Source organism: Vicugna pacos, chromosome 1 (assembly GCF_048564905.1).
Source record: "Vicugna pacos chromosome 1, VicPac4, whole genome shotgun sequence".
NCBI lineage: Eukaryota > Metazoa > Chordata > Mammalia > Artiodactyla > Camelidae > Vicugna > Vicugna pacos.
The window spans coordinates 48840342-48864036 of NC_132987.1; the positions used below are offsets into that span (position 1 = coordinate 48840342).

Here is a 23695-nt window from a genome sequence, read left to right on the forward strand (position 1 = left end):
ACCATGTTTCCCTAAGGCAGTGGGTCTCAATCCTAACAGTGCATTAGAAACAACTGAAAGGCTTTTTAAAAAACTGAATGCACAATTCTGAGGGAGGGACCCAGGTTTCAGTGTTTTTTAAAAGATTCCCAGTTGATTTTAATATGCAACCAGGGTTGAGAACGACTTCCCCACAGCAAAAGAAACTTAGTCTTATTTAAATGATCAGTCCTCTGAGAGTTATTGTTTGCTGTTGACACAGAGTTCCCCCAAACTTTAAGTAATGAATCTTTAACTTCAGTATGTACCTCTTCTAGGTCTTTTCGCCATTCCTCCAAGACTTCCACCATAAGGAAAGGAGCCTCTGGACCAACATCCTCTAAGATGTTCATATGGACCAGTGGTCGGACCTCTTCAACTTACAGACACGATGAGAAAAGGTAAATCACTGGGACTTTGGGGGCTTTTCAGAATCATTTAACCCAACTACCCAGAGAGGATGCCAGTGGGAAAGCATTAGGCAACTGAGCTTTGTATTTTGCAAGTGTTAATGTGGGATGGGTTCTACACTGAGGGAACAGGGTTTCAGACACTTTGGCCTTCATCCTCCTTGCACTCTCCTTGCTCACTCCTACAACAGCAAAGGCTGTTCTCTGTTAGAAATGCCCTTTACACGTGCACATATACATACTCGTCACTTAGCTAGCTCCATCTCTGCCTTTAGATAGCCATTCAGTCAGACTTTTCACCATCCTCTTGACCAGCACAGACTTTGTGTTGCACTCTCCCTTGAATTTTCCTCATCTACCACTGTACCTAGCACATAGTAATTACTCAATAAATACTGGAGTGATGAAAACTGCAGTTCAAGGCACTAGACATATGGTAGAGAAGGAAAACAAAAACTAAGAGAGAATGAAAAAAAGAATAGACAAGTTCATGGAACTCTCAAACTTCTTGGAAGAAGAGCCTGAGTCAGGGAGAAATGGGGGAATAAGAAAAAAGATTAAAAGGCAAAGGCAGTGTTAATAAAAGACAAAATGACAATTATGCAGCTCAAAATAGCCTTTCAACTTGGGAGTAAATGCATTCATAAAATTCTCTAGCCATTTTTAAATATTTGGTTTCTTTTTCTTTTTTTTCTTCTGAGTTTCTCTCTTTCTTATTGAGCTGGTACTATTACTTGGGTTTGCTGAAGCTAAATTTTAAACAGAACTTCCTATACCAACATATTGCAACTTAAGCAAGGCTTACCTGCCTGCAGAATCTGACAGAAACCAGAATTGATAAATGGTATTGGGCATAAGAAGAAGGATCTGAGGGAGGTTTACTTGAGTATGAGTTTTGAGAGCTGGTATTCCTATTTTTCCTTTTAAAAGTCTGTATTTACCTACAGGTAAAATTCTTTAAAAATTCTGAAAGCAATATTGTTTTTCACAATAATTATATACTACAGCAAAAATTCAGGAGCAACTTCAATATACACAATAGAAAATCTGTTAAATAAATCATGGACTGTAATATATTACTTAACACTTAAAAATGTTTTGACATAATATTAACTGAAAAATCAAGTTGAAAAATTACATACAAACTATAATTTCAGCCACAAGAAAAAAAATACAAAGGAAAAAGCCTGGCAGGAAAAGTATGTTTCTCACTCCTCCATTTTCTAAATACTTTGTAATATGTTATATTATCTTAATTATGGAAAAAATAATATAATGTTTAAATTACAGCTCAGAAGGCAACTAGTGTTTGAACAAAGTCTTGTTGCTCATCATGACACAAGCAGATCAACTGAAAATTTTCTTTTTGTTCATCTCTAGGTTTTCACATGCTTTTTCTCAATGCTTAATCAAGTTATTTTCATTTGCTTTCAAGCAACTAAGTTGAATCATCTTTCAGCAAGATCTTTACCATAAAACTGTGCCATTTTAAAATTTCATATTTTGTGGAATTTTGTGAAAAAAAGTTCACTACCAGTGATGGTGCAGAACGGCAGAGATTTTGTTGCCCTACAAGAATACTATAACTGTCAATGGCCAGTCCTCCTTACATTCTGAAGGTTTCATCAGAGCAGGTGAAGCATGATGTATTTGTTTCACCTTCTATTTATTCTCATTGAGTAATTTAATTAAATGCATTCTGCTATATATACATATATATTTTACAAACAAAAGAATTAACAGTTAAGAAGCAATTACTGTGCGCTACATGTTTTCCTAAACTGTCCTCTTCTAATTTACAAGATAGAGATTATTATGCCATTTTACAGATGGGGAAGCTGAGGCTTAGAGAGTTTAAATAACTTCCAAGGGTCCAACAACTAGCCAGTGATGGAATCAAGATTTAAACCCAAGGCTGTACTCTCTCCCCTGCACCCCATGGCTTACATAGGCCCTTGTCAAACATGAGATATTTGGAGCAGCAGTAAACAGCCAAGTCCACAAGGGGAAAACTGTGTTAAAGTGGAGCTGAAAATTGTATATCAAAGGAGATAATAAATACGTGAATATGATACATTGGCAATATTTGTGGAGCTAAAAAGAAGTAATTAGCTTCATATTCAGCACCAATAAGATTCCATAAAACTCTTCAATTACTACTTTTATGTTTTTATATTCAAAGCATGATTTCAGCAACTATGGGATTTTAAATAATTAAAATATTGACTACAAACAAATCAGTTTCAGCAAGCTTTATTTATGGGATGGGGATGCCAAGGCTTATGAAACTAATCTGCATGACTTTGGCCTACAGTGTGAAAGACACATGGAAAAACAGCCAACAAATAAAGCAACAGAATCTACCACTAAGTCAGTATGCTTAGTTTGTTGTTGGTTCATTTCTCCATACCTCTTTGTTGACCACAATCTCATCTTCACTGCCTAATTCTCAGTCTTGTAGAACAAGACTCAGGTTTTAAAATTGACTTCTCTGCTTAAGATACTCTTGGTGGCAATAATCATGGTGATAAGGAAGATGATGGTGGCTGATAATACATCTAGATAATTAAGGTCCTCAAGTTAATTATTCAGAAATAAATTAACTAGATTTCTGGAAGCACTGCCCAGAACGGCTCGTAACTGTTCTACCCTCAGTTTCTTATTCTGCAAACCTGGCCTCTGTATGTCCATCTTCTTCAGCTGTGTTCCCCCAGCAATCCCAGAGGCCAGGTAGCCCAAAATCCTCAGCTCCATTCCATACTGCCTATTGTGAGACCAGAGCCAAACTTGTCAGGATATTGGCTTCCCTGGGATTCCTCAAGAGATGGAACATCAGAAAACCCGCTTACAGACAGGTAGAGAAATAAGTGGAAGTAAAAGTCCACTGAAAATTCTGAAACCTAATTTTTATGGCTCAAGGGAAGTTGAAGTCAATTTTGTATTTTTTCCATGATTTTAATTCAAAGACAGTCCTTTTTCTATATATGCAAAACACTGGTTTCTATCCTTAGCCTCCATTCCACAACCCTAGCAAGATGAAGAAATACTTTTTCTTCTCTGAACAACCCTCCTTGTTAGGTGAGCCGATGTTAATTTTTAAATTGCAGGAGGCAAATAAAACAACAGCAGCAATAACTAATTTAAAAATTAAAGAAGAGAGAGGTTATTGGCCAAAGATATTATGGCTGAGTGTTTACCAAATATTCTTTGGATTGCTTTTATTAAATACTGAATTGATACAAAGGAAAATTTATCACATGTTAACATACAGAGAATGATGACATAATAAACATATGAGTACCCTTCATTAAGTTTAAAGAATAAACCAATCAGAATTTCTGAAGCCCTTGAGATGCTTCCCTAATAGCATCCTCCTCCCCATCCCAGCCCCCATCCAGAGATAACTACCCTCCTGAATTTTGTTTATCATTCCCTTGCTTTTCTTCATGAGTTTGTCACATTCTTATGCTTAAACAATGTATTATTTACTTCTGAATGTTTGGAGATTTAATATAAATGGAATCATACCATATGAATTGCTCTGCAACTTACTTTTTCTGCCAAACATTATGGTCCCAAGATTTATCAGTGCTGATATAAGTAGCTGTAACTCATTTTCACTGCTGTGTAGTGCACCATTATATAACTATACCGCCAGTTATTCTACCAGTCTATTGCTAATAGACATTGGTGTTATTTCCAGTTCTTTTTGTACTAACAATGCTGCTATAATACTTCCTGTGGATGTCTCTTTGCACACATGTACAAACATTCCTCAGGATACATACCTAACTTGGGAATGGTTGGTTCAAAAGTACACACAGCTTCCACTTCCCCAGGCGATGCCATCACTTTTCAAAGCAGCTGCAGATGTGACTTCATTGCTCTGGCTTTTTTGAGTTTTAATTTTCAACAATCCAGAGGGTTTGTGCTTTCAATTTCCATTTTTCAAATTAGTAGTTAAGACTGAACCTAGTCCTTTTCTGTGACATGCCTGTTCAAATAGGTGGCCCATTTTTCTACTGGAGTTTTGTTCTTTTTCTTATTGACTTGTAGGAATTCTTTACAAAAGTCTGGGCTTTTTTTACTTAAAATTTTTTAATGGAGGATAGAATAGTAATCATTGAGAATGGTTGAAAACAAAATGAGAGAACTGGAAGATAAAGTGAAAGAAATAGCTTAAAACCCAGAGGAAAAGTATAAAGAGATGAAAACTGTGAAAGGAAGGATTGGAAAGTTACATGTGAATGTTTAGAGCCCAGGAGAGGGAAAGAGATGGAGGAAAGAAATAACAGAGATTTCCTTTTCTGACAGTACAGTAGACTAAATACTCAGACCAGCCCTCCTGCAGCAACAATTTAAAATGCTGTATAAACTATTCAAAACGTGTATAAAAGTTTCTATTAACCCTTTGTTTATTGTGTGCAAATAGCTTCTCCTAGTTTACCTGTGTTTTCACTTTCTTTATGATGTCTTTTCATGAACATACGTTTTTAATTTTAATGTGTTCTCAGCAATTATTTGTAACATTTTGAAATACCCTCCCTACTCCTGTACAGTTTTCTTAATATTTTGTAGGTTTGCCTTTCATAATTAAGTCCTTAATCATATGAAGTTGACTTCTGTGTGTGGTGTGAAGTAGGTACCCAGGTTTTTCTGTATGGATAACCAATTGCCCAGCACCTTTTGTTGGATGGTTTATCCTTTTCCCAATGATCTAAAAGTATACATCTACCATATTTAGGTTTCCACATATGCATGGATATGGATCTCTAGCCTGTCCCACTGATCAATTTTGTCTACCTCAGAAAAACACCACACTTGAGCTTACAAACTTTAGCATTAGAATACATCTTGGTATCTGGTAGAAAAGTTGCTCACCTTGTTCTTTTGTAGTAAGGAGTATATTTGCTATCCTGAGATGTTTGCACTCCCATATAAACTTTAGAATCAGCTTATCCAATCAGCTACCATACTTACCAGAAAAACCCTGGTGATTTTTATTGGAATTTTATGAAAGCTATTAATTAATTTGCAGTAAATAGGCATCTCTGTCACCAAGTCTTTCTCTGAATGAATATGATTCTCTGAATGATTTGTATAATATAGGTAGAACTCACCTATAAATGATTAAGTGGTATTTCCATTATGAGGGTATTTTAAATCTGTGATTCAATTTTTTAATGATTTAGAACTATTTAGATTTTCTAGTTATTTCTGAAGTAGCTTCAATAAGCAATATATTTGTAAGAATTTGCTATATATTTAATTTAAATTATATTTCAAAGCTTTCAAATGTCTTGCTATAATATTGTTTTTAATATCTTCTATTATCTTCTAATCCATTCTTTATCTGTACTTATGGTTTTCAAATTCCTGATATTTATTTGAGCCTTCTCTAATTTTTCTTATTCTCATCAGAGGTTTGTCTGTTCCATTAGTATTTTCAAAAAATTAACTTTTGATTTCATTAATTCTTTAATATAGTAGATCTTTTATTTCACTTATTTCTGCTCATGTTTGTTATTTCCTCCCTTACACTTTATTTTAATATGTTCTATTAATCTATTTATAATTTCCTAAGTTGGGTGCCTGGCACATTAATTTTCAGACTTTCTTGTTATCTAATATAAACATTTAAGACTATGTCATTCTATCTATGTATTGCTTTAGCTACATTCCACTAATTGGTCTATAGTGTTTTTAATTATTCACTTCTAAATGTATCCTAATTTCTATCATGTTTTATTCTCTGACCCATGAGTTCTTTGGAACTATATTGTCATTTCCATGTATAGAGTCATCCTAGTTATTTTTTTGTTAATTATTTCTACTATTGTTGCACTAGAATCAAATAATGTGATGAGTATAAAGGCAGTACTTCTCAAAGTCTCTTTAGGTCATAAGAACAACGTAACTTATCTGAATGATAAGTTTACATAATTTCCTGTTTCCTTCCCTATTTTTCACTAAAAACTTTTATCAAATTTAATGTGCTAATAATCAAGTAAAAAGAAATGAGACTTAGAAATTAAGATATCATTGGGAAATTAATCTGATAAGTTAAATGCAGGAATAAAAAGAAATAAATCCAACTTTTGTTTCCATAATGTTGCTCTCATCCTTATTCTCTTCTCCATAAAATATTATAAGACATCCTGTGAATTAATAAATTGACAATAATAACATTAGGTTCATAGACCAAACCCCTCTTGTTAATGACTATATTATGTATGACTGTCATTTGTTCCCAAAAGCACATTTATCCCAAAGAAATGTATGCCTTAAAAGATCAAAAACAGAATAATAATTAAACTGATCAAATTGCACCATATAAATATATACTCACTAGCTCGAATTAAAACCATGAAATCTGGAACTAACAGAGGATGAGGAAACCCATACAAAGAAGCACATCTCAAAAAACATAGAAAACTGATGGCCGGAAGGCAGAAAATGGCTGTTTTAATCAACGTCACTCCCAGCTCTGCCACATGAGATTACAGGTGGTGTTCCTGGGGCAGGGATATGTAGCAACTCTGCCTGTTTAAGCTCAGCTGGCATTCAGCAATCCGTTGACCCAAAGATTCACCTCATAAGATCTAACAGAAGGCACTTTTCCTTGAAGTCTGGAAATTAGAGCTCTCAGTGCTTGAAAACCTTGAAATTTTTCTAGAAAGAATAGTAAAAGTGTTAGTGGTAGCGTCCAGTGGCCACTGATAGTAAGAGAGAAGCCAAGAGTCTGTTCTAGCCATGGTTCTCTGATTTATTTGGTTTTGCTTGGCCATTGAGCCTCCCTGTGCTGGCTGTCTCACAACTAAACATACTGAAGCCATTTTTAGCCCAAAAAGGAGCATACTCCTAATAAATGCAAGGGACTGAGACTACAAAGATGAATGTGGTCTGGCTCCAATTCTTGAGCAGCTCAATATTCACTAGGCCAGAGAGGCATAAATACAAATATCCCGTCTGTTAAGTATTATGGTCAGATAGATTTCTGAAAGGCTTCCCCCAAGATGTGTCAGATATACATAATTCTTTATTCGTACCTTCCCTCCTTTTTCCTGCACCTGCCAGTGCCCTTCACCTCTCTACAGCTTCAGGACCCACTGCAGACCTATCTTCCTGCCCTCTCTGAGTTCAAGTACCTTTGCTGACTTTTGTTTCTCCGACTACCTAAAGAGTCTCATTAAAACCCAGTGTTCATGGTTACTTCTGTACACAAATGATGGCCAGATTTAAATTTTCATCTCCTCTACCACTGCTTTTTTTTCAACCCCTGTTTATCTAATACCTGAAATGCTGAGAGAGTTTCAGAAACAGTCTCTTAGCCTCCAGATGTTAAACCACTCCACACAATCAACCGCACTAAAGTGAGTGAGCTTTTCAAAGTACAAATCTAATCACAGCACTTTCTTGCTTCAATTCTTTTAGTGGCTCCTCTAATTTCAGAAGACACAAAATCCTTTATCTCTGGCCACTACCTATCTAACCAGCCCACCTACCATCCCCCACCACTGGATCCTAGATTCCAACCACACTCAGCTACCCTATTCTCTCACATTCTGCCTGGATACTATTCCCCTCACAATTGTTTGCTCATTGGAAATTCAATCCAGTCTATTATAGGATCCTTAACCATCACCACTTAAACCAAATTATGGCCATCTTGGTTTAATTAAGCATGAATTAAAACTACATTCATGCTCATAAATCACAGTCCTGAGTCAATTTATCTATCATCAATCTACTGAATGCACATTTCAAGGAATAACCAATACAGCAATAGACAATTTGCCTAAAGCCAATTTGCCAAATACTGATTCATTTGTCAGTTGATCTTTATGGTGAATTTATCAAATTTAGTTATGTACCAAAAACTTTGTTTAATCATTGTAACCTTACATAGTTTTGTGAATTAGCTGGGACCAAAAAGGCTGCAGGGGGGCCAAATTTAGGGCCTTCAGACCCTTTTCCTCTGTCTCTTGGTCTCTGCAGCCATTATCCCTCCATCTCTCTGCTCCTCTGCCTCTCCCTCCTTGTGTCCCAGATGCCCTCTACCTCCAGTCTCTCCTGTTCCCTGGTCTTCTCCACTTTGCCCCACCCCATGCCCTACTGCTCTCTCTGCTCCTTGGTTCCTCTCTGCTCCTGGTTTCCTCTCTGCCCCTGGGTTCCCCCTCTCTAGGATCAGCACACCAGACTGCATCATGCTGATTCTGATCTTCAACTTTCCCCTGGCAGAGGGTCTCACCATTCTTAATCAGATCCCTCCTGTTCCAATAACAGGACAAGAGCAGAGACATATTAAGCATTTTGTTATAAAGACAAAATAAAGCTGTTCAAACAGAACGTCACAGAAACTTCAAAAAGCTGTTAAAAATTCCCATCCAAAATCGATTACCACAATCTTATGAATGGTTAAGAGAAACAAATCTTGGTTAATTGATAAAGCTGCCAAATCTATCAAAGTAGTCACAATGTGAAATTTGCCACAAGAATCTCAGTGATGCTAAAATGTTAGCAAAACAGCAAATGACTCTAAAATGGACTTGGAAAAAAATCACCATAAACTGAAAGGCTCCCACATGAAATGCTAAATTTTTGTTGTATCTATTAGAAGAATGTATTCGTACACATATTCAAGAAAGATATATCTATGACTGTATTCATAAGAAGGATATACTTCATAATTAAATATATTTTTAAAATATCATCTTAAACTATTCATAGGAAAATGTATCCAAATTAATTTACTATACTTACAACAATGCTCCCTAAAATAAGTCTTAGTTAAATCTGTGATAAAGTGGGCATATTACTCCTTTAGCCAAGTGATCCTTCAATAGATTGGCAAATTGGCTAATCTTGGTGCATTAGTTCAGTAACTGATCCTTTGGCAGATCAGCCCCCAGCACATTGACTTGCTTCCTTTTTGTGCTCCTCTCCAAAAGTCTCATTACAGTGCGTTGTAATGATAGGTATCTCACCCAGCTCCCTCAGGACAGCTCTAATTCATACTTGGTATTCCCCAGAATTTGGCACAGTATGTTTCACCTTATGAAGACTTAAAAATGTTGACAAATGAATAAACGACTTTTACCCTGCCTTAACATGAATACATTTCTTCCTGTCAGCTAAATATCAAGAGAATCTGAATTTAAATGGATGAAGGCCAAGGGGGAAATTTTTTCTTTCACATTTTACTCTTTATATCCATGTTTGTATATGCATAACCTCACAAATAATTTGCTTATGAGCCACAGGACCAATATCAAACTTTAAGAAACTATCCAAATATGGAGCTTGAAATAAAACTGCAGTGTGTTGATTTTTGCCTGGGGTAAAAATCAAGTTTTATTGGATAATTATAGTTTTTTATGCAAAATATTTTGTTATACTTGGTTTTGCCTTGTAGTTTTATTAGTAACTCACATTCTCCAAAGGAATTTGGGCAGAATGCTCCCTGCATATGTAGAAAAGATTGTCAACAAGTATAAATGTTGATCTGTATCCACCGTATTGATTCATGGTTCACCAACAGAGGTTAAACATACAGCCTTGCCAGGACATGCCAAGGCTAGATCTGCTTCAGACTTATAAATCCAAATTCCTGCTCTATACCTACTGTTGAAAATCTCCTGTATTCAAAACTGAATTGGTAGTCATGCCCCAGACTCATAATTCCTCCTGAGAGCTCTACTTCAGTGAAATATACTAGCCTTCATTCCCTTATTTCTAATCCCCCAACACCCCTTTTTAAATAGATTCACAGAGAATAGACACAAAGAGCCAAAGGAAGATGAACAATCCATTCTGTTAGTAGTGGTACAGTAACCTTCAAAGTACACGGCTTCCTAGTATGAAGGGTGATGTTTAGGCCTGCGGCCCAAAATACAGCATGGTGATCCTTCCCCCTGTCTTTGAAGGAAACTGAGCATGGGAGGGACACCTCACTAACCCACTCAGTCTTAAACTGTGGACACTCCCTTCCCTAATGGGGCTTATTACCTGCAGATGGGAAAGCCAAAGCACACCAGGCCTGAACAAAGGCAAGTCCAAAAGGATGGGGAAAACAATGTGCCTCCCATGAACAGTGTACCTTCAAACTCACCCAAAATGTAGACAGGGCCTCTGACTCTCAGACTTTGGTCTATTTCACCAGTCAGATTAGTCAGTCCTCACCTGAGCTCAGGACACTATGTTTTGGGGGAATGAAACTATAAATACACAATCCGCCTCTCCCTTCTTAGCCAGGGCAGCAAAAATCCCCTCTTAGGAACCTGAAGAGTAGGGAAATAAGGATCCCTGTTTTAAAACCCTCTACCATTTCCCTAGCTGTCCAAGTCAAATTCTTGGGCACAAATTTAAACTACATCCTTTTTTTTTTAATATTTTTTATTCAGTTATAGTCATTTTACAATGTTGTGTTAAATTCCAGTGTAGAGCAGTTTTTCAGTTATACATGAACATACATATATTCACTGTCACATTTTTTTTTTTGCTGTGAGCTACCAAATGATCTTGTATATAATTCCCTGTGTTATACAGTATAATCTTGTTTATCCATTCTGCATATGCCTGTCAGTGTCTACAAATTTTGAAATCCCAGTCTGTCCCTTCCCACCCCTCGCCCCCTTGGCAACCACAAGTCTGTATTCTATGTCTGTGAGTGTCTGTTTCTGTTTTGTATTTATGTTCTTTTTTTTTTTTTAAGATTCCACATATAAGTGATCTCACATGGTATTTTTCTTTCTCTTTCTGGCTTACTTCACTTAGAATGACATTCTCCAGGTCCATCCATGTTTCTGTAAATGGCATTATGTCATCATTTTATGGCTGAATAGTATTCCATTGTATAAATATACCACTTCTTCTTTATCCAGTCATCTGTTGATGGACATTTAGGAAGTTTCTGTGTCTTGGCTATTGTAAATAGTGCTGCTATGAATACTGGGGCGCAGGTGTCTTTTTGAAGTAGGGTTCCTTCTGGATATATGCCCAGGAGCAGGATTCCTGGGTCATATGGTAAGTCTATTCCTAGTTTTTTGAGGAATCTCCATACTGTTTTCCATAGTGGCTGCACCAAACTGCATTCCCACCAGCAGTGTAGGATGGTTCCCTTTTCTCCACAGCCTCTTCAGCATTTGTCACGTGTGGACTTTTGAATGATGGCCATTCTGGCTGGTGTGAGGTGATACCTCATTGTAGTTTTGATTTGAATTTCTCTGGTAATTAGTGATATTGAGCATTTTTTCATGTGCCTATTGATCATTTGTATTTCTTTCTTGGAGAATTGCTTGTTTAGGTCTTCTGCCCATTTTTGGAATTCAGCAAGGTAGCAGGTTAAAGATTAATGATCAAAAATCAGTTGCATTTCTTTACACTAATGATGAATCAACAGGAAAAGAAAGTAAAGAAACAATCCCCTTTAAAATAGCACCCAAAGGAATAAAATATCTAGGAATAAATCTAACCAAGGAGGTGAAAGACTTACACACAGAAAACTATAAACCATTGATGAAGGAAATTCAAGAAGACTTAAAAAAATGGGAAGATATCCCATGCTCCTGGATTGGAAGAATCAATATTGTTAAAATGGTCACACTGCCCAAGGCAATCTACAGATTTAATGCAATCCCTATCCAATTACCCAGGACGTATTTCACAGAACTAGAACAAATCATAATAAACTTTATATGGAACCACAAAAGACCTAGGACCTAGAATTGCCAAGCATTACTGAAGAAAAAGAAAGAGGCTGGAGGAATAACTCTTCCAGACTTCAGACAATACTACAGAGCTACAGTAATCAAGACAGCATGGTATTGGTACAAAAACAGACATATGGACCAATGGAACAGAACAGAGAGCCCAGAAATGAACACACAAACTTTTGGTCAACTAATCTTCAACAAAGGAGGCAAGAATATACAATGGAATAAAGACAGTCTCTTCAGCAAATGGTGTTGGGAAAACTGGACAGCAACAATGTAAATTAATGAAGCTAGAACACTCTCTTACACCATAAACAAAAATAAACTCAAAATGGATCAAAGACTTAAATACAAAGACAAGATACAATAAACCTTCTAGAAGAAAACACAGGCAAAACATTATCTCGCATATATTTCAAAAATGTTCTCCTAGGGCAGTCTACCCAAGCAATAGAAATAAAAACAAGAATAAACAAATGGAACCTAATTAAACTTACAAGCTTCTGCACAGCAAAGGAAACCGTAAGTAAAACAAAACGGCAATCTACAGAATGGGAGAAAATTTTTGCAAACGATGAAACCAACAAAGGCTTGATACCCAGAATATATAAGCAGCTCATACAACATAATAAGAAAGAAACAAACAACCCAATCCAAAAATGGGCAGAAGACCTAAACTACATCCTTTTTCTCACATCCTCACCATCCACTATATTTTCTCAATCAGCAAATCCAGAAGTTGTATCCACTAACATCTATTTCCATCTATTCTACCTCAATCTGATCCAGCCCTCATCATCTTTTGCCAACACTACACTAATAATCCCATAATTCTTCCTAATTTAAATCTGGTTCCATCTGTAATCTGATCTCCACCCTGCAGGCAGAGTGATCAATCTGAAACTCCGTTCTGACCATGTCACTCTCTGCCAGCTTCCCATTAACTATAGGATAAAGATCTTTAAATTACTTACAAAACCCTTTATGAGCTACTACCTTCCCAAACTCATCTGCCCCACTTCCTCTGTCCCACACTCATCCCAGGAATAGTAAAATTTGTGTAGTTTCTGTTAGTCACCACACAGTTGCAAATCTCCACCCTTTTGTTTATGTGATTCCTTCTGTCCGAAATACCCTTGATTCCCTGTCTCGTTTGTTTAGATCTGATTCATCCTGAAGATTCTGTTTAAGGCATTTCTCCTCCAGGAAGCCTTTTGTAACCTTTTTGCTCCCTGTCCTGCTCCCTCAAGCTGGGAAAACTACTTTACTTTACTGATTCTGTGAATGGCTCCTTCATTGAATTTACTACCCTATGTTGATATATTTTTATGTCAGTCTTCCTTTTGGCTAGGGATCATAGCCCCAGTAAGTAGAGGTTACCAGCACTCAAGGTAAGTTTGTGGACTTTTACTGAACTTTTTGTTCCTCCAAATCATTCATTCATTCTTTATCTATTAATCCAATTATCATCTATTGATGAATTACATGAGTATGTCCCACCTCACTCACTCACTTTCATTTTGCTGAGTAATATCCTGATTTCCCAGATGTGTTTTAGCCTGTGTGGAAACCAATCATGTTCCCTCTTCTCTACACATTCCAGAGCACATGAAGAACATTTGTTAACCATTTCCAAATCGTGATTTGTTTTTAAATTACTCACTTGAATCATTTTTATATGCTGCTTGTTCTAGTGACATAACTGACTGATTACACTGTGTCTCTTTTATGGGTATAGACTGACATAAGTAATGTGGTGTGACAGCCTACTACTCTGGAATTGAGACTATTGCTCACTCCTTGCTGGCTTCCACCTGCAGGAAATGCAAATCTCAATGTTAGCCACCGGAATTAAATACATTTTGATAAATAATAACAGCAAAGTAGCATCAGATTACTATTTTACAGCAAGTCTTTGAAACCACTCAGACTCAGCCTGTCTCTTCTTGCTTCAAAAACCTGGCTTTAGATGTGAATGGGCACTGATTTATTTTTTTTCTTTCAGGTTCATAAAGGATAAAGTTTAAGAGCTTTGATATATCCTACATTTCCAAAGAAAATCTCAGAAAAGAATAGGAACTTAGAGGATGGGTGGTGGCCAGCCCACAGAAGTCAAAAGTAGGGCAGGCCAGCTGGTCCAGGGACATTGGGCTTGGGAGCTGGAGAGTAATGAAAAAGATGGACTCTTAGAGATTCTGGCCATGAGAGGGAATGGCCAAGAGTGAGTGAGGGTGGGAGGGAGCCAGGAAAGACATGGCCATGAAAAGATGAGGAACAAAGCCTCTATTTAGCTATGATTCTTATACTATAGAGGCCCCTCAAGTAAGATTTGTATTAACTACCTCATGAAGAGAACTAAATCATCATCATCATCATCATCATAATCATCATCATCTAATTGGTTAACTTTACACTCCAATAACTGGATTAATAAATACTCTACCTTAAAACCTTATAGAAATATATTAAGTCCATACACATTCTCACACCTCCAGAGGGAATCAAAATATCTAACAACCAGCCCATAATGAACCAGTCCTCCAGAATGTATGTCCACCAAAAACCCCATAAGGGCATCCTGGAGCATGAAGCTGAATAGAAGCCCTGAATATACAGACAATTATACAAGTAACAGGCATCACTTTCCTCCCCTGCAAGGTTCCACACTAGATTCTACTCTGGTTTCTTTTTCAAGCAACAAGAATGACTAGCGATGAAAATTTCAAAGGAAAAATCTGAAGTTTGCCTTTTGTCTGTTGGCTTTCTGTCTGAAGCTTAAAATAAAAATGGCCTAAGAGTTTCTTTCTCCATTTTCAGCATTCTATTTGTCCTCCTCTCTGTTCCCAGGCCCTAAAAGCCAACAGCTCCCCACTCCCACACCCTTGCAATCCAAACCTCCCTTCTCAAAATAGAAACTGAAGGAGATCCCCACAGCTCCTTGGTTGTTGCCTGCCTTGCCAGGATCCCTGAGCATGCCTTCCTTCCCATGCTTCTCATGTACCTCTCCAATCAGCCAGCACTCCTGCAATTCCTCACTTCTTTTCTACCTTCTCCTCCAGATCTTGTTTCAAATCCAACCCTCCACTCATAAGATTTCCGTATTATTCACTTCCTTGCCATTCTGTCCTTTAGAAATTCTTTGAAGAATAGTAGCAATTTTTGGATGTTCTAATGTCCATGTCAGGAAGCTGTAGCTCCCCACACCATTTTTTAAAGGGAACATTTATTAAATACATCATGTCAGTCATTTTCCTGGACAATCTACTTATGTCATCTCATTTAACCACAACAATGTAGTTACACATATTATTTCCATTTCACAAGGGAATGAGAAAGACTGAGGAATTTGCAGAGATCATACAGCTAGTACGCCATTAAATCAGGTTTTGACCTAGGAAACAGTTTAATGCCAATCTGTTTTTTCTTACCGTAGATTGCTGCTCAAAAAAACAAAAACAAAAACAAAAAAAAAAAACAACTAATAAAATTTCCAGATTTATGGAGTGTGGTCTTGATTTGACTGATATTTTTCTAAACTCACTGAAGTGTTAACCATACAAGAAAAGAAGGCTGGGTCACCACTGGACATCTCCTCATTTCTCATAAATCTCAAGCCGATAGAGCCCTAAGCAACTGTAAGCTTGAGAAAATGTTAACCAGGCTAACTTCTATTACTACTGAGGGGAAATAAGGTATTAAGCTGATAGATTCCTGAAATATGTTGCCATTTATTTGAATTAATGCTGTGTGTGTGTGTGTGTGTGTGTGTGTGTGTGTGTGTGTGTGTGTGTGTGTGTGTGTGTGTGTGTGTGTGTGTGTGTGTGTGTGTGTGTGTGTGTGTGTGTGTGTGTGTGTGTGTGTGTGTGTGTGTGTGTGTGTGTGTGTGTGTGTAGATAATGGTCACATGCTGGGATCCAATTGCACTCAGGTGGGTTTGGAGGGCCCCTCTCAGCCTCTCTGTACTAGGAAGGCCTGGGCAGATATTTACTCTCTAGGGGTATGATAATTAACTGTGGATATCACATAAGACTGTATTATTTTCAATCTCAGAAATATTTACCAAAAAATCAGGGACCACGACCTCCTGGACAAAAGGAAAACTGTCACAGCACTGAAAGCAGGAGAGGACCGGGCCATTCTCCTGGGACTGGCCATGATGGTGTGCTCCATCATGATGTACTTCCTGCTGGGAATCACACTCCTGCGCTCGTACATGCAGAGGTAATGCCACTGGGTGGTTGGGACACTGTCTTTTGTCTCCCTTTTCCCTCCTCCCCAACAACTTACCGATCCTGAAGTTCTCTTCTTCTTCTTTTTTTTTTTTTTAATAGACTTTATTCTTTTAGAGCAGTTTCAGGTTCACAACAGAATTGGGCAGAAAATATAAAGTTCACACATAGCCCTCCCCATCCACACATTTTTCTCCCCTACCCTGAATATCCCTCATCACTGTGGTATTATTTGGTACAATCAATGAACCAACATGGATACATTATTATCAACCAAAGTCCATAGTTTACATTAGGGTTCACTCTTGATGTTGCACATTCTATATGGGTTTTGACAAATGTGTAATGACATGTAGGCACCACTATAGTATTATACAGAATAACTTCATTGCCCAGAAGTCCCTTGTGCTCCATCTATTCATTCCTCCCTCCCACTCTCTCCCCAAACCCCTGGAAACCATGACCTTTTTACTGTTTCTGTAGCTGTGCCTTTTCCAGAATGTCATTTGGTTGGAGTCGTACACTTTGTAGCCTTTTCAGACTGGCTTCTTTCATTTAGTAATATGGCTTTTAAGTTTCTTCAATGTCTTTCATGGCTTGATAGATCTTTTTTTTACTGCACATATGTTTTTAAATTTACATATATGTACTGTTCATCATTTCTAAGAATGTTTAGAGCTTTAGCTTCTTAAACTTACATAGTTATCAAAGGAATAAAGCCAACCACACAATAAAGATTAACTCAAAAAGATACATACACCCTGCTATTAACAGCAACATTATTTATAATTGCCAAGATATGGAAATATCTTAAGTGCACATCAATAGTTGAATAGATAATGAAGATGCAGCATATATATTTATACATACACACACACACACACACACACTCATACACACATATAATGGAGTACAACTCACCTATAAAAAAGAAGATTTTGCCATTTGCTGCCCTTCATTCACTTTTTTTTTCCACTTCAAAAACCAGAATTTTATAACTGGCATCAAAAACATCAAAATACAACAAAATATCTAGAAATAAACTTAACCAAGGAGGTTACCTATACTCTGAAAACTGAAATGACACAAAGAAATGGAAAGATTTCTTGTGCTCTTGGATTGGGAGAATCAACTCTATCAAAATGGCCACGCTACCCAAAGCAATCCACAGATCCAATGCAACCCCTGTCAAAATACTCACGACATTCCTCACAGAACTAGAACAAACAATTCCAAAATTTATAAGCAACCACAGAAGGCCTCAGACAGCCAAAGCAATCTTTTGTAGGTCTCTTTTTTTCTCTTTCTTCTTTGTGTTCTCTTTTCTTATGGTTTGATGACTAGAGAAGGTCCTTTAACATTTGTTGTAAGGCTGGTTTGGTGGTGCTGAAATCTTTTAGCTTTTGTTTATCTGTGAAGCTTTTGATTTCTCCATCAAGTATGAATGAGAGCCTTGCTGGATAGAGTATTCTTGGTTAAGTTTCCCCCTTGCATCACTTTAAATATATCATGCCACTCCCTTCTGGCCTGTAGAGTTTCTGTTGAAAAATCAGCTGATAACCTTATGGGAGTTCCCTTGTATGTTATTCGTTGCTTTTCTCTCACTAATTGTAGTATTTTCTTCTTATCCTTAATTGTTGTAAATTTGATGACTATGTGCCTTGGTGTGTTCCTCTGTGGGTTGATTCTGTGTGGTACTCTCTGCACTTCCAGGACCTGGGTGACTGTTTCCTTTCCCAAGTTGGGGAATTTTTCTGTTATTATCTCTCCAAAATTTTTCTCAGATCCTTTCTCTTTCTCTTCTCTTTCTGGGACCCCTTACATTGCGAATATTAGAGTGCTTCATCTTGTCCCAGAGTTCTCTTAAACTATCCTCATTCCTGTTTATTCTTTTTTCTTTTTTCTGTTCTGAAGTAGTGATTTCCACTAATCTGTCTTCTAGCTCACTGATCCGTTCTTCTGCCTCATTTAGTCTATTCTTGGTTCCTTCTAGTGTATTGTTCATTTCAGTGATTTTATTCTTCAACTCTGTTTGGGTATTCTTGATATTTTCCAGCTCTTTGCTAAAAACTTCACTTTGTGCATCTATACTCCTCTTGACTTCTCTGAACATCTTCACTATCATTACCTTAAACTCTTTCTCAGATAAATTAGCTATCGCCTCATCACTTATTTCTTCTTCTGGGATTTTATCTTTTGCCTTGGCCTGGGAGATATTCCTTTGCCACCTCATATCGTCTATCTTTTTATGTGTTTGTGGATTCCTTCCACAGGCTTTGGGATTATTGTTTTCTTATTCCTAGTATCTGCCTCTGGTGGATGAGGCTGGACTAGAGGCTTATGCACGTTTCCTGACAGGAGGAGCAGGTGCCTGCCCACTGCTGGGTGAAGCTTTGTCCTGGACCTCTGGTGGGCAGGGCTGTGTCTAGAGGCCTTTGTGGCTTAGGAAGTCTGATGATGGGTGTGGCTGTGTTCCCACCCTGTCTGTTGTTTGGCCTGAGGCTTCCCTACAGGCTGTTGGGTAGAGCTAGGTCTTGGTGCTAATGATCCAATCAAGATATCAGCCTCCAGGAAAGTCATGTAGATTAACACTCCCGGAATGTCTGCCACCAGCTTTATGTCCGCTGAGTGACCCACAGCCATCACCTACATCCCCAGGAGACCCTCCAAATCCAGTAGGCAGGTCTGGCCCAGGTTCCTATGAAATCATTGCCTCTGCCCTTGGACCTGGTGCATGTGAGTTTTCATGTACACCTCTCAGTTTCCCTCAGTCCCATGAGGCTCCCAGAGCCAAGCCCCATTGGCCTTCAAAACTAGGTGTCCTGGGGTCTCCTTCTTTTCCCAATGCTGAGACCCGAGCTGGGCAGCCTGACATGGGGCTTAGAGCTCTCACTCCTGTGGGAGAGCCTCTGCGACTTAACAAATCTTCAGCTTGTGGGTTGCCCACCCGGGGGGTAGGGGGCCCAATTATATCACAAGCACGCTCCTCCTACCATCCTGCTGTGGTTCGCTCTTTATCTTTTTTGCTAGGTTCCAATCTTTTTTCGAAACCAGTTGTGGTTTCATTGTAGTCACAAGGAGAGGCAAGCTCGTGGTCCTACCACTCTGCCATCTTGACCAGCCTGAAGTCCTCTTCTTTACCTACTTTCTTGAAAAGAACTTTGAACAGTGCCTAGCACATAACATTTATCAATAATGTTATTTAATAATAATGATTTTTTAAAAACAGCTGTAGGTATAAACTACCTACTATGTGCCAGGGACTCGGCATATGTTATTTGTTTAATTCTCATAACTATTCTATAAGGCAAGTAGGCATATACTCATGAAAATGGCAAAACTGAGGCTTAAATAAGATGTAATTTGCCCAAAGTCACACAGCTTTAGTATTGGCAGAGCCAAGATTCAGACTTACATCCTGCTAATTCCAGAATCTCTATTCTTGCCTCTTCACATCTCTGTCCATTCTCCACCCTCACTGCTTTTCCATCCCATCTCACTCTTCCATCACCCCACACATTAATGGTTCTCAACTGCACATTTTAACTTCCTGAGAGACTGAAAAATACTGATACCCAGGTCCCACCACCATCATTCCAGAGGGTCAGATTTAATTGGTCTGGGTGGGACCCAGTCACCAGTATCTTTTTAAGTTCCCCCAGGTGATTCTAATATGCTATCAAGGCTGAGAAACACTGCTATGCACCAACTTCTAAAAAAGAAAAAACAGATTTTAAACATTTCTTATTTGCACTAGGTTTACCAAAAATATAAAGAAGTAATTAAATACTGAGATGGCAAGTGTGTTCCCTCCTGAGTAAGCCACATGATATATCTCCACAACCTCTCTAGCTAACTGTTGTCCATAAATTGGACACTGTGAGCACAGGAAAACCCAGCATTGCTATAACTAACAGGGTAAGTCTCACAGTGCTTCAGCTTAAAGGAACGAGGCTCTTTCAAAGAAAAATTGAGGTTTCAATCCAAAAGACAATCAAACCATTTTGTGGCACTCATTTCCCCACCTAAATTAATACTTTCATTTTAGAAGCAACATCCAGCTGAAACACAGTAATTTACTAAAATTAAGGGAGCATCTTTCCCATTTGTGGCTGCTCTGCTCAGCTGTGCTCCTTCTCAATGAAGGCGCTGATGCCTCAGGCCCCAAGAGTTCACTGATTTCAAAACTGCTTTCAGATACTCACATCTGCTGAGAACCATCTAAGATTTTTTTCCTCCTCGTGTAAGCAAAATCTGACCACCCACGTTACAGGAAAATACAATTTGCCACCTTAGAGGCAGTCAGGGCTAGTATCCTGGCCCTGACATAAAACTGGACATGAAAAGGGGGCCCTGTCAACACATGTCCAGCAAAAAGAAGGGTTATTAATTTTCAAAGAAACATGCTGTTTTCTGACCACTATGGTAATCACCTTATATCTAGAAGCAAAACATTGATTCTGGGTGTGTTACTTCCTAATCACAAATATTACCCTTTATCATAAAATTATAAATATTTCAGAATGAAAAGCTAACCAATGGGCAGCTGGAAGGGTTTTTGTTTGTTTGTTTAATCTTTCTAATTGAGAGTCCCAGGGCACAGATAGGAGCCCCTTAATCTGCATAGAAGGGCCTCTTGTCCACTGTGTTTGTGCGCAGCAGCACAGCACCATGGAATGAGCCTGCGCATTAGAGACACTAGCTGAGCGTCCTTGTATGTTACTTGGTTTCTCTGACCATCAATTCACTCACTTTTAGAAGGAATTAATACCCAATCTACAGGGTTGTTGGGAAAACAAAAGAAGATAGTATATGTAAAGCACTCATTAGGGTTAAGGGGGATGCAACAAATGATTGCTCTTGGTATAACCAAAAGGTGGAGTTAACTTTTCTCCCTTAAAGAAATCTATCACTGTCCTTCCATCTGTCACATTGGACCTCAAGCTCCTCCACTCTTTCGCCCTCTCTCCTCCCCTTCTCCCTTATACCTCTCTGCCTACAAACTGGGCAGACATCATGAGGTGAGGACCAGGGCATGGCTGGAAGCTGCTTACAATGTAAAGATTCAGGGTTGAGTGCAGGTTGTGATTCAAAAAGATGCCTTATGCTTACCAGTGAATCTGATGAGGAAAAAATATATAACTTAAAGCAAGCATTGGAGAAGATGATAACTAAATCCGAAGGAAGTCATTGGAAAAGTTCTCAGATGCCAGGCAAAGTTTATCTATGTTTATATTGTAGTTAGCCTAAGGCTGCTCTATTCAAAGGCATACATGGTAACAAGTAGGTTGTGTTACAGATTTGGAAGATTTTTCAGGTCAAGTTGCTGACAAATTATCCCCTCCCATTACACCTTCTTTGCCATTGGCATTTGGGCCTGTGCTTACTCTCCCCCTCTCTCTGTAGCGTGTGGACCGAAGAGGCTCAGTGCACCCTGCTGAATGCAACCATCACAGAAACATTTAACTGCTCCTTCAGCTGTGGTCCAGACTGCTGGAAACTCTCTCAGTACCCCTGCCTCCAGGTGTACGTTAACCTGACTTCTTCCGGCGAAAAGCTCCTTCTCTACCACACAGAAGAGACAATGAAAATCAATCAGAAGGTAGGAGCTTGGCACACACTGCATCTCATTCACCCCGAACAGCTCCACTCCAGCTCATCTCTTTCTCTCTGAAGTTCCCTGAGCCACTATTTCAAAGGAAAATGCCATTAGGAAGCAAGCCCTGCCTCATCCAGTGTAGAACTCACTACAGTATTTGAATTTTGCTTAGGAAACATTTATTTTCTGTGCAACTGGTGGTCAAATCATTCCCCGATTTTGTGGCAGTGCAGATTTAGCCTTTACTTCCATTTAGAAGGACAGACATCATATCCTTATTGAGACACAAATAGATTGAGTCTTTTAAAGCAAATGTGCAGCTTAGACAGAGTTGGACAAGCCAAAAACCAGATGTTTGTTATATACATGGGAGCCATAGGGTAAAATTCTATTTTGATTTTCCATGGCCATTGTCACTTAGTTTTGTGGTCTTGGAATGTAACTTAACCTCTCTGAGCCTCAGTATCCTTTTCTCTAAAAAGGCAATAACAATGACCATCTTGTAAGGTCACTTCATTCTGGGGATAAGGGCAGGGTACGTAAAGTGTTGAGCAGAGCACAGGCAAGATCTTCAACCCATGGTCACAATATACGTGCCTGTGTGTATATCTCCTTATATATTATGTTCATAGAGGCTGAATTTTCCAGCACTGATATATTCAAGTCCACATGTTGGAGGCTCAACAAATACATATTATGTTAAAGCTGCACATAAAATTTGCATTTATAAGGCATGGGATGACCAGTAAAGTGTCAGCAGAATCAATCTGCCATTATCAATTTTAAGTTAAATATACTAAGTTTTGAATTTATGGTAACAATTTAGATGGCCAGAGTACTCTCATATATCAAGACAACTGAGGCCATTCTCCAATACAACAATTGACTCTCATCATAAGGATCTTTCTCTTAAAAATTTTCTTTCATTACAATTATCAGCACTCAAATGACATAGACTATATGTACTAAAAAAAATGCAGTAGCTTTAAAGTGTGATACTAGAACATGGGATTTGTTTTGTGATACACTGACACAAACTAGGAAACCCACCTTGCATTTTGATTACAGTAAGTTAAAAGAATTCTTGTAAATATCTCTGAGGACACAAAAGTCTGCTCTGATTGCCTTTCCTTTGTGGTGCCCACAAACAATACCAATCCTAACCCTGTTCTGCAAATACAGCTTAGCTCTCTCACAATCACAAAGTATATATTTTTCACAATCCCTTAAGTCAGATTTTTAGGCAAGTAATGCCTATAAAACTCTCAAGTCTCCAAGGAATTAAAAATTGGCCAAAGTTAAATAGGCATCAAAAAGTGGGACCAACATCCATTTCCCCGTTATGACATTTTATCACTGCAGCCCTGTGAACGCATTATTTAGGCTATAAACAGGGAGTGAACCTATCAGAGAAAGTCTCCGTTAAAAATTTAGGACCAGTATCTTATTTGCTGTCAGCACAATACTAGGTCATTGTTTGGTTTATTTACCTTACTTTTAACTGTGAAACATGTAAGAAATGAAAAAGTACAGCTTAGACTCTTATTACAGAGATCCCCCACATAACTACCATGAGAGCAAAGAAATAAAACATTTCCTGCACCGCAGGAAATCAGAACCTTGAAGTTCTGATGACTAATATTATCTAGACCGTTTCATTTATTTACTGGCATTTTGAATATCCTTTCTGTAAAATGTCTGTTCAAGTCCCTTGTTGAGTTTCCT

General features: G+C 38.1%; 1 protein-coding gene across 1 annotated transcript in view; it reads left to right on the forward strand.

The window, feature by feature from the left end:
• Positions 1-291: 291 nt before the first annotated feature.
• KCNMB2 (potassium calcium-activated channel subfamily M regulatory beta subunit 2) overlaps positions 292-23695 on the forward strand; it is a 33065-nt gene continuing 9661 nt past the window's right edge. Inside the window, exons 1-3 of the mRNA XM_015244700.3 lie at positions 292-419; positions 16193-16363; positions 21778-21973. Coding sequence (XP_015100186.1) covers positions 364-419; positions 16193-16363; positions 21778-21973 — 423 coding nt within the window. The 5' untranslated portion in view covers positions 292-363. The remainder of the gene's footprint in view (positions 420-16192; positions 16364-21777; positions 21974-23695) is intronic.